Source organism: Octopus bimaculoides, chromosome 12, assembly GCF_046866305.1.
Source record: "Octopus bimaculoides isolate indiv1 chromosome 12, ASM4686630v1, whole genome shotgun sequence".
NCBI lineage: Eukaryota > Metazoa > Mollusca > Cephalopoda > Octopoda > Octopodidae > Octopus > Octopus bimaculoides.
Window position 1 is genome coordinate 38618932 of NC_142939.1, and position 12929 is coordinate 38631860.

A 12929-nucleotide genomic window follows, 5' to 3' on the forward strand; every position below is an offset into this window, starting at 1 on the left:
CTCGACTTTGCAAAAGCCTTTGACAAAGTTGATCATGGCTTGATATGTCACAAGCTGTGAAACCTTGGCATAGCTGGTAAATTAGGAGAGTGGCTGCATGACTTCCTGAATGGTAGAAGTTAGACAGTTACAGCCAATGGAGAACTATCTAGGGAAACACAAATATTGAGCAGTGTTCCACAAGGAACTGTTCTGGGGCCACTACTGTTCATAGTGGCCCTTCTGGACATGCCCACGGTCACTCGGAGAGCCACTGTCACTAGCTATGCTGATGACACAAAGATGTCTCAGGCAATAAAGAATCCTGATGATATTGTAAGCCTGCAGAATGACCTAAATGCAATATATGAGTGGGCAGAGCAAAATAATATGCAGTTCAATGCAAAAAAAATTTCAAGTACTGCGCTACAAGACCACAAGTACCTCCCAACTGGCATACACAGGGCCTGGAGGTACTGCAATCCCAGAACCACAAACAGTAAGAGATCTGGGCATCAACATGTGTAGTGATGCATCATTTCACATGCACATTGTCAAGTTGACAGCAAAGTGCAGACAACTGGCAGGGTGGATACTGAGGACATTCCATACAAGGGATCAAAAAGTCATGTTGACTCTATGGAAGACATTTGTTCTGAGCCGCCTAGACTATTGCTCTCAGTTGTGGTCACCACACAGTGTTAGGAGGACAGCAGAACTCGAGGCAATTCAGCGGCACTATACAAAAAAGATCGCCACAGTCCAACAGATGAACTACAGGGAGCGACTGAAGGCACTAGGTCTCTACTCTCTGGAGCGCAGGCGGGAGAGATATGTAATAATATACATATGGAAAATACTGGAAGGACTGGTGCCAAACTTTGGTATCAAGTACTACAGGAATGCCCGCACGGGTCGCCACTGCATGGTGCCAAAGGTACCGTCCACTGCATCTCACATAAGAACGAGATACTGCAGCAGCCTCGGTTTCAGAGAACCTCAGCTCTTCAATGCCCTGCCAAAATATTTGAGAGACATGGATGCGGAGGTCTTCAAGACAAAACTCGACGCTTTCCTCTCCACGATACCAGACGAACCAATGGCTCGTAATGAGACGCAGTTTAGGGCAGCTATGTCAAATTCTCCTATACACCAGATGTGCCATCAAAACTCTTGATTGGACCATGTCAGGTGGGGGAGAAGAGCCATGCAAGGAACGTGAAAATCACGGTGGTGCACCAGCATGACTGCAACCACTTGGCTGAAACACATAAATAAATAAATAAATAAATAAACATCCAAAAAATCATATGTAAATGCATATTTATATATTTAAAAAAAATAATATTGATAAGAGTCAAAACAAGGGTAAGAGTGAAAATATAAATGATAATGCGTATATGTACACAGAAAAATCAGTTAAAACATCTTTATTTTATACAAAACCCTAAATATGTATACACAGACACACACACACACATATATATATATATATATATATATATATATCTATATACACATTATCTCTCACAGATACACGCGTATATATAAAAACACCCATACCAGTATGTTCATACGTACATAAATTTAGTATGTTATGGTTGTTACAATGGTTTATCAAGATTTAAAATATACTCTAAGTACGAAAGTATAGATAAAGTACGAAAGTATAGATAAATAATTAGAATCGTAAGTAATTTTAATCTTCTAACCTTTGAGGGAAAAACTAATATGTTTTATTAGAACTATTTTAAGTATTTACTTATTACGGGTAAATATGATAGCGTTTTATAAAAACCTTTATTTTTATTTGAATGCAGAATATGTATGTTTTTGCCAATGTTTGCATTTGTAAGAATGTTCTATGAAATTATTAACCAGACTATTCTTTGAAAATACGATAAAAAGAAATTCTGTTACACAGAGATCACATATATATATATATATATATATATCCATAACTTATATCTTCTACTTGCTTCAGTCATTGGACTGCAGCCATGCTGGAACACTGTCAATCGAACAAATCGACCCCAGTACCTATTTTGAAGTTTCGTACTTATTCTTTTGGTCTCTTTTGCCAAAACGCTAGGTTATGGGGGTGTAAAAAAACCAGCACCGGCTGTTAAGTGGTGGTGGTGGGGAAAACATGGACGCAATGACACGCATGCATGCATACGTACCTACCTACATACATACAACAGGCTTATAGTTTCTGTCTTCTATGTTCACTCACAATGCTTTGGTCAACCCTGAGCTAAAGAAGAAAGCACTTGATTAGGTGCCATGCAGTGAAACTGAACCCAGAACCATGTAATTTGGAAGCAAAGTTCTAACCACACAGCCACGCCTGCACTTATCTATTCTGAGAAATCTCTTTAGCAAAATATGATTTCACACCACTGCATTATCACTGCTTTAAAATAATTAAATAAGAGTTAATCTGGATGTGGGTGCTGGAGGACAATACTTGAACACATTGGACGACAGCAAGGATGGAATTTGAACTCTGAATTTCTTGATAGAGTAACAGATTTTATGTTGGGGTTTGGCACATTGGTCCCTTTTCAAATGCAAAGCAATTTTGTCAGGTAAACATAAGGAAAAGAACTTATTTTTTTCTTTATTTATTTATCTCCAGATTTTGGAAAATGGAATATGAAGAAGAGATTATGACTTCAGTATCAGACTCAAATATTTCTCAGCTGCCAGTTCAAGATATTCTTTGGATTCTTCATGCTGAGAAAACTATTCTTGAAGGTGAGGGATTTTTGGGGGGGTTCTATCTCAATAATGGCTTCTAATATAATAACTTCAGCCTTTAAATACTTTTAATTAGAGCAGTGTAACATTTTGAAATTACGTGATTACATTACACACACATGATTACATAACTGTTACTACACACACAAACACATACACATATGAGACATCAGATGTAGTGTGCATGAGAGAAGACTGTGCTGGTATGGTCATGTGAAGCAGCTGCATAAAAAAGTGCTGATCTATAAATGTGGAGGGAACCTTTGGAAGGGTCAGACCCAGAAAGATGTGGGAGGATGTGGTGAGAAATGATCTTTAGGTGTTGAGCTTCACAGAGAAGACAAGTCACCGAGACTTCTGACAATTTGCTGCGCTTGAGAAGACATGTCAAGCTAAGTAAAACTGTGGCCATCCACACATGCAAGCATGTTTATTACAGCCATGCCCCCCCCCCCAACACACACACACACACACACACACATCTGACCTCTGTCAAAACTCCCCCAACTTCCCAGCCATCTGCAGGCCCCTCCAGCCTCTCTCATGTGCCTATCCACACATTCTCCATGCCCTCACATATCTTCCTTACCCTCCTCCCAGCTATTTTCTCTCACCATCACTTGTTACAGTCATGTCTTCCCCATCTCTAAACATATCCCCTCTATACTACTCATACTTCCCCATACCACTGTTGTCTAGGGGTAGGCCCCCAATACATCGCCAACACCATCTAATTCTCGCTTTCTCCCACCTTCCTTGTCTATAGTAAGGCATCATTCTCTGTCACCTCTATTATACTCTAATCTCTCACTTGGCACACAGCTGTTCCCCTCAGTTCTACTCCCTCTCTCAGTTGCAAGGTTTCTGTCTTGCAAGCTACTTGGCAACCCCACTAGTGCTGGTGCCACATAAAATGCATCCAGTTCTACAGCTGGATGCCCTTCCATGCTAGAACAGACAATTGAGGCCTGGAGCAGTTCTCTGGCTTCCCAGCTCTGGTCAAACCATCTAACCATTGCCAGCATAGAAAAACATTTTAAATCATGTTGATAGTGATATACATGTGTATGTACATACATACATACATCAAATAAACAAACAAAAAATAGGAAAAAAAGAGTGTGAGGACGTACACAAGAAATATGTTAATTTGACGCTCGGTAAAGGGAGAGATTTGTTGTTAATGTTTCGAGCATAGCTCTTCATCAGAAACAGGGAAGTCCAAAGAGAAAGAAGAAAAAATAAAGAAGAATCATCAACATTTGGTTACATCATGGCAAAAAGATAAAGAAGCAATTAATATGTGATTAAATCATTGCCAAACTGTAATTGTGGAAGGAACATAATGGAAGGGGTAGACCTTGGAAGATCTTTGCATGTTGGGCCTAGCAGAGGAGATGACAAGAGACGAAGACTCCTGGCAGTTTACTATGCTTGAGAAGACACTTCAAGCCAAGTAAAAGCGTAGTTGTCCTTGCATACAAGCATATCCCCTGCATCCCTTTCCAGCTGAGTGTTCCTAATCTTGTGGGTTTGTGGATGCTGGTGCCACGTAAGAAACACCCATACCAGTGTCACATGAATGCACCCATCCTGGAGTTGTGTAAGAGGCACCCAGTACACTCTGTAAAGTAGCTGGCATTAGGAAAGGCATCCAACCATTGAGACCATTGCTAAAACAAGACACTTGGTAACCCCCATTAGTGCTGGTGCTACATAAAATACATTTGTACTGGTGAGATGTAAAAAGCAGCTGTGCTGGTGTCACCTAAAAGGCATCTAGTTGGCAACTCTCTAGCTAGCCAGTCCTCCTGCCAAGTGATCCAACCCATGCCAGCATGGAAAATGGATGTTAAAGGATGATGATGATGATGATATTACATGAACATATTTCATGCAGAAAAAAATAGTACTTGATAGTTCTTTACAGCTGTTTCGAAACTTCAAATGGTATGTAATTTGCATTGCACAAGCAAGCATACATACTGATTGATTGAATGCCATATATAATTACAGGTCCATCTTTTGTCTGTTACTTGCTTGCACTATATATTTCTCATAACCAAATTTTTGTTCCCCTGATATATTTTACTCTAAGACGTTGGAATTTAAGAATCTGGACACACACACAAATGTATATATATGCACACACACATAATATAATATACATACATAACACATGTACACATATGCATAACCAGCCCACTTATGGATACCCCTCATTCATTGGATAATACACGTTGCTTGCGAAGACCTATTGAGGCAAGTGAAATGAATGTCAGTGGAATGTTAAAAGCATATCTAAGTGTGATCGTTGCCAGGGCCACAGATTGGCTCCCATGCCAGTGGGACAAAAAGCACCATTCGAGAATGATCATTGACAGCACTGCCTTACCAGCTCATGTGCCGGTGGCACTTGAAAAACAACATTTGAGCATGGTCATTGCCAGAATGGCTCCCGTGCAGGTAGCACGTAAAAAACACCTTTTGAGTGTGGTCATTGCCAGAACTGCCTGACTGACCCTTGTGCTGGTGGCACTTAAAAAGCACCCACTACACTCTCAGAGTGGTTGGCGTTAGGAGGGGCATCCAGCTGTAGAAACATTGCCAGATCAGATTGGAGCCTGGTACAACCTTCTGGCTCACCAGCCCTCAGTCAAACCATCCAACCCATGCCAGCATGGAAAGTGGACGTTAAATAATGATGATGATAGAGACAACTGCTTCTACATGCTCCTAGTAATATCTGTGCATGTATATATATAAATTAATACAAATTAATATATGTAAAATGCACTTGCATGTTTAAAACCTATATATACTAGCTTTTGCACAACAAATATACATACATAACTCAATAAAATAAATTAAAATAGAACATTTTTAGTTGATATTATCATTTAAAGTAAGTTCGTTGTCCATGATGGCATGGGTTGGAGTACCATGTAAAAGCACCCATGTAGTGTCACATTAAAGCACCCGTGTGGTGCCACATAAGGGCACTCCTGTGGTGTCACATAAAAGTGCCTGTACGATGCCACATAAGACCACCCAGCATACTCTGTAAAGTAGTTGGTGTTAGGAAGGGCATCCAGCTGTAGAAGCCATGCCAAATCAGACGGGAGTCTGGTACAGTTCCCCAGCATGCCAGCCCTGGTCAAACTATCCAATCCATGCCAGCATGGACAACAGACATTAATTGATGATGATATATACAGGGTGTCCAAAAAGTCAATTTTTAATAAGTTCCTTAAATTTACAAATAAATGCATGAAATTTTGATACAATATAAAGGACATAATGAAAATTAATATGCATAAGTCACATTTTGCAACACCACTACATCACATATAAAAAATAACATCGCTTAAATGGCAGCCATTTTTTAGCTTTGCATGCCCGTGCTGTTTCCGAAACTTCCACCATAACACCCTCAAGAGTTCCAGACCTCACTTCTTTGATTTCTCTATTGATGTTCTCCTTCAGTTGCACCAGGGTCTCCCCACAAGTAAAACTCCAGGATAGTCAAGTCTGGGGAATGTGAAGGCTAGTTGACATTGCCGTAGTGAGAGATTATTCTTTCTCCAAAGCACTGCCATAGGAACTGCATTGTTGCTCTTGCAGTATAAGCAGTTGCTTCACCTTGCTGGAAGCATGTAAGAGGTCTACTTTGAATGGCCTTCATGTTCCCCACACTTAACTAGCCCAGATTTTTTCTTGTGGGAATACCTGAAAGAGAGGGTTTACGTCAACAAACCAGAGACCCTGGTACAACTGAAGGAGAACATCAACAGAGAAATCAGAGAACTGGGGTCTGAAACTCTTGTGGGTGTTGTGGTACAAGTTTTGGAAAGAGCACGGGTGTGCAAAGTTGAAAATGGCTGCCATTTAAATGATGTCATTTTTAATATGTGATGTAGTGGTGTTGCAAAATTTGACTCGTGCATATTAATTTCCATTATGTCCTTTATATTGTATCAAAATTTCATGCATGTATTTGTAAAGTTAAGGAAGTTATTAAAAATCGAAACCCGTCAGTGACTTTTGGGACACCCTATATGATGTTATATAATATTATATGTGCTTCCATATCTTTCAGATTCAGAAGAAGAAACTGCTCTAATTCTTTGCGTCCAAGATGAAAGAGGTTTACAGTTGACAAGTGCTGTTTTTGAGTCAATGCTTTCTCTAGAATTTTCTTCTATCTTTTACCTTCTAAGTGAAGCCATGCTGCACCCTCTCAAAGGAAAATCCCGGAAACCTCGTTGTTTGACTTGCAACACACCTGATCTCTTCCAGTAAGTCATCTTTTTTTTTTTTCTGTAGATGTGAATGTTGTTTGTTTGTCATAGGAGAATAGGATCTACTCCCAGTAAACTATAAAATCTAGGATAATGGGTTAGGATAGTAATTATTAAATTTTGGAATGTTTGTGTCATAGCCCAACAAATTAGGGAGAGAATCAGTTTAGATGAGATGCAGTTTGGGTTCGTGCCAGGAAAAAGCACCACTGATGCTATATTTCTGGTAAGACAGCTACAGGAGAAATACCTGGCCAAAGATAAACCTCTGTACCTGGCTTTCGTTGACATGGAGAAAGCCTTTGACAGGGTCCCCCGCTCCCTTATCTGGTGGTCAATGAGGAAACTAGGGATAGATGAGTGGTTAGTGAGAGCTGTGCAAGCCATGTACAGGGACGCTGTCAGTAAGGTGAGGGTTGGCAACAAATACAGTGAAGGTAGGGGTTCACCAAGGTTCAGTCCTCAGCCTCCTCCTACTTATCATAGTCCTCCAGGCGATAACAGAGGAATTCAAGACAGGATGCCTCTGGGAGCACCTCTATGCTGATAACCTTGCACTAATTGCTGAGTCATTATCAGAACTGGAGGAGAAGTTTCAGGTGTGGAAGCAAGGACTAGAATCGAATGGCCTTAGAGTCAACCTAGTTAACACCAAAGTCCTAATAAGTAGGAAAGTAGAGAAAACACAAACCCCTTCAGGTAGATGACCCTGCTCGATCTGTAGAAAAAGTGTAGGTAGAAACTCTATAAGATGTACCCAGTGCAAGCTATGGGCACATAAGAGGTGCAGCAATATCAAAGGAAGGTTAACTAGGAAGTTAGTTTTTGTATGTGGCAGATGTTCAGGAGCAATAAACACTGAAAATGTGCAGAAAACAACTTTTGTCACATTCCAGGGAGAAAAACTAAACGTAGTTGATAGCTTCCGCTATCTAGATGACCAAGTTAGTAGTGGGGGAGGGTGCGCTGAAAGTGTAGCTGCTAGAATAAGAATAGCCTGGGCAAAGTTCAGAGAGCTCTTACCTCTGCTGGTGACAAAGGGCCTCTCAATCAGAGTAAAAGGCAGACTGTATGACGCATGTGTACGAACAGCCATGCTACATGGCAGTGAAACATGGGCCGTGACTGCTAAGGACATGCGTAAGCTCACAAGGAATGAAGCCAGTATGCTCCGATTGATAAGTAATGTCAGTGTGCATACCCAACAGAGTGTTAGTATCTTGAGAGAAAAGTTGAACCTAAGAAGCATTCGTTGTGGTGTGCAAGAGAGACAATTGCGCTGGTATGGTCATGTGGCGAGAATCGATGAGGATAACTGTGTGAAAAAGTGCCACACCCTAGCGGTTGAGGGAAACTGTGGAAGAGGCAGGCCCAGGAAGACCTGGGCTGAGGTGGTGAAGCATGACCTCCAAACATTAGGCCTCACTGAGGCAATGACTTGTGACCAAGACCTTTGGAAATATGCTGTGCGTGAGAAGACCTGGCAAGCCAAGTGTGACCAAAATCCAAGGCCTCTGTCAGGGATGTAGCCAGCCCACTTATGCGTACCATTCCTTCATTGGACACTAAAAATCCTGCTTACGAAGACCTGTTAAGGCAAGTGAAATCGAAATCGAACTAAATTTGACGACTGGCACCCATGCCAACATCTCTTTCACTGAACACTAAACTCGGCTTGCGAAGACCTGTTGGGGCAAGCAAAAGTGAAACCATGATGGCACCTGTACCAGTGAAGGACTAAGAGCACCGTCCGAGCGTGATTGTTGCCAGAGCAGCTGTCTTGCTCCCGTGCTAGTGGCACATAAATAGCACCATTTGAGCGTGATCTTTACCAACGTCGCCTTCCTGGCACTTGTGCTGGTGGCACGTGAAAAGACATTCGAGCGAGGTCATTGCCTGTGCCGCTGGACTGGCTCCTGTGCAGGTGGCACATAAAATACACCATTTTGAGCATGGCCGTTGCCAGTACCGCCTGACTGGCCTTTGTGCTGATGGCACGTAAAAGTACCCACTACACTCTCGGAATGGTTGGCATTAGGAAGAGCATCCAGCTGTAGAAACTCTGCCAAATCAGATTGGAGCCTGGTGTAGCCACATGGTTCACCAGTCCTCAGTCAAATCGTCCAATCCATGGAAAGCGGGTGTTAAATGATGATGATGATGTTAATGGAAAGATGATGTTAATTGTAGAAGATTGCAGTAATTTTAGGTTTAAACAATTTAGCAGTGTTAAAATCCCTTTTGCTATCAAAACTACTTGAAACAGTCCTTGTTTCATTGACAGCAACATCCTGTTTTAAAGTGAGCTAAATTAAAATCTTCCATAAGAACACTTGATTATTTTTTGCACTCCCACAAAAGTATCATCATAAATTAATATAAAAACGTCAGTTTTCTAATATTTAGTTGTTCTTTTTAATTGATCCACATACAGTAGTGTGAGGGAAAAAATATTAAGATTTAAATTCCAACATAAATTGAACAATTAGAAAATAACTGTAAACAACGAACTCTCAAGTTCAAGGGTAATGCCATTTTCTTTAGAATATTTATAATTACCAACACATAAACATGTATCATACATTAAAATGAAGCTGGTCCACTGTGAATCACATTCCTACTTCTCAACATAGTCACCGTTTCTCTCAATAGCAATGTTCCACCTTTGAATGAGAGCACGTATCCCTGCCCCGTAAAATTGTGTTGAATGTTCTTTGAGCCACTTTTTCACTTCCTCGTCACTGGAATAATGTTTGCCTCTCAAATCCTCTTTCATGGGGCCGAAGAGATGATAGTCCAGTGACGAGGAAGTGAAAACTGTAGTGAAAAAGTTGCTCAAAAAACAGTCAACAGGATTTTACAGGGCAGGGATACATGCTCTCATTCAAAGGTGGAACATTGCTATTGAGAGAAATGGTGACTATGTTGAGAAGTAGGGATGTGATCCACAGAGGACCAGCTTCATTTTAATGTATGATACATGTTCCTGTGTTGGTAATTATACCTGTCCTAAACAAAATGGCATTACTTTTTGACTCCCCCTCGTACAATAAAATTTAGTAGTCATCTGTGTATTGTGCTGAATGTAAATACGTCACAAAAAGTCAAATATATTGAACTGACTTTTTGTTGTTGCGAGAGTCATTGACACCCTTGTGAGATTGGAAGAATGGACTAGTTGAACTCTTATAAAGAGTAGTGTATTGGTTGAGACAAAAAAAGTTGTAGGAGTTGTTGAGAGTTTGTGAAAGTTGTTGAGATTATTGAGAGTTTGTATTTATTGGAGTATCATGTTTAGTGGAGAAATTTGAAGTACGTCATGTGAAGACAGTTGTGTCTCTCCCTGCTTTGTGAAATTTGCATATCCAACAAATAGAAGGATTCTTTTATTCTTTTATTTCTTTCAGTCATTTGACTGCGACCATACTGGAACACCGCCTTTAGTCAAGCAAATCAGCCCCAGGACTTATTCTTTGTAAGCGTAGTACTTATTCTATCGGTCTCTCTTGCCGAACCGCTATGTGATGGGAATGTAAGCACACCAGCATTGGTTGTCAAGCGATGTTGGGGGGGGGGGGACAAACACACACACAAACATATACATACATACATACATACATACACACACACACACACACACACACACACATATATATATATATATATATATATATATATATATATAAAATGGGTGCCCAGAATTAGACAGGCTTGGAGGAGAAGGGTGTGGAAGCTTAAAGACCCTGCAAACGGACAGAGACTTAGAGACAAGTTACTTGAAGCATTTAACGAAATAGAAGGGGATATAGCATCATACAACGTGGAAGACAATTGGAGATTTCTGCGGGACAACCTGTTGAAAGCCACCGACCAGATTTGTGGGTGGTGTAAGGTCCCCTCCCGACCCAGAGTAACGTGGTGGTGGAACAAGGAGGTAGACAGGGCTATTAGACAAAAGAAACAGGCTTGGAAGGACTGGAAGAACGGTGGTAGCAGGGAATTGTACCAATGTGCCAGAAGGGAGGCTAGGCGACAGGTTTATTTAGCCAGAGGGGAAGCAGATAAGGAAAGATTTGCCAATGTTCTGCGCCGTGAGGACCAAAGACTCGAAGTATTTCGTGTTGCAAGACAGTGTAGGAGAGAGAATAGTGATGTTGTAGGAGAGAAATGTGTTCGCATGGATGATGGTACGCTTGCATTAAATGAGGATGCAAAGAAAGAGGTCTGGAGATGCCACTACGATAGATTGCTTAATAAAGAGAATGAATGGGAGAAAGAGAGCCTGCCGTATGTCGACCCAATAGAGGGACCAGCTATCCGAGTTGATAGTACCAGGGTAGATAAAGCAATTAAGAGTATGAAGACCAGGAAAGCCCCCGGCCCATCAGGAATCACTGCAGAGATGCTCAAAATATCTGGCAGTGTTGGCTATAGCCTAGTCACCCGTATTACGAACCAGGTGATACACGAAGGAGTCATACCCAATGACTGGTGTAGCAGCATCATAGTCAACTGCTACAAAGGTAAAGGTGACACTTTAGATACAAATAATTACAGAGGCATCAAGCTGTTAGATCAGGTTATGAAAGTTACAGAGAGGGTCATAGCCCAACTAATTAGGGAGCGAATCAATTTAGATGAGATGCAGTTTGGGTTCGTGCCAGGTAAAAGCACTACTGATGCCTTATTTCTAGTGAGACAGTTGCAGGAGAAATACCTAGCTAAGGATAAACCTCTGTACCTGGCTTTCGTTGACATGGAGAAAGCCTTTGACAGGGTCCCCCGATCCCTTATCTGGTGGTCAATGAGGAAACTTGGGATAGAAGAATGGTTAGTGAGAGCTGTGCGAGCCATGTACAGAGATGCTGCCAGTAAGGTGAGGGTTGGAAATGAGTACAGCAATGAATTCCGGGTAGAGGTAGGGGTCCACCAAGGTTCCATCCTCAACCCCCTCTTATTTATCATAGTCCTCCAGGCAATCACAGAGGAGTTCAAGACAGGTTGCCCCTGGGAGCTCCTCTATGCTGATGACCTTGCCCTAATTGCGGAGTCACTATCAGAACTAGAGGAGAAGTTTCAGGTGTGGAAGCAAGGTCTAGAATTGAAGGGCCTTAGAGTCAACCTAGATAAAACCCAAATCCTAATAAGTAGGAAGGTAGATAAAACACAAACCCCTTCAGGTAGATGGCCCTGCTCAGTATGTAGAAAAGGAGTAGGTAGTAACTCTATAAGATGTACCCGGTGCAAGCTATGGACACATAAGAGGTGCAACAACATCAAAGGCAGGTTAACTAGCAAGTTAGTTTTTGTTTGTGGCAGATGTTCAGGTGCAATAAAGACTGTAAACAAACAGGAAACAACTTCTATCTCATTCCAGGGTGAAAAACTAGAGGTAGTCGATAGCTTCCGCTATCTGGGCGACCAAGTTAGTAGTGGGGGTGGGTACGCTGAAAGTGTAGCTGCTAGAATAAGAATAGCCTGGGCAAAGTTTAGAGAGCTCTTACCCCTGCTGGCGACAAAGGGACTCTCACTCAGAGTAAAAGGCAGACTGTATGACGCATGCGTACGAACAACCATGCTACATGGCAGTGAAACATGGGCTGTAACTGCTGAGGACATACGTAAGCTCACAAGGAATGAAGCCAGTATGCTCCGTTGGATGTGTAATGTCAATGTGAATACCCGTCAGAGTGTAAGTATCTTGAGAGAAAAGCTGAACATTAGAAGCATCAGTTGTGGCGTGCAAGAGAGACGATTGCGCTGGTATGGACATGTGGTGAGAATGGATAAGGATAGCTGCGTGAAAAAGTGCCACACCCTAACAATTGAGGGAACCCGTGGAAGAGGTAGGCCCAGGAAGACCTGGGCTGAGGTGGTGAGGCAAGA

General features: G+C 41.6%; 1 protein-coding gene across 5 annotated transcripts in view; it reads left to right on the forward strand.

Moving 5' to 3' along the window:
* LOC106867528 (zinc finger MYND domain-containing protein 15) overlaps nucleotides 1–12929 on the forward strand; it is a 56544-nt gene that overhangs the window by 5811 nt on the left and 37804 nt on the right. For all 5 annotated transcript variants that reach the window (XM_052972142.2, XM_089360929.1, XM_014912423.3 and 2 more), the window contains 2 exons: nucleotides 2621–2739; nucleotides 6842–7040. In XM_052972142.2, coding sequence (XP_052828102.1) covers nucleotides 2631–2739; nucleotides 6842–7040 — 308 coding nt within the window. In that variant the 5' untranslated portion in view covers nucleotides 2621–2630. The remainder of the gene's footprint in view (nucleotides 1–2620; nucleotides 2740–6841; nucleotides 7041–12929) is intronic.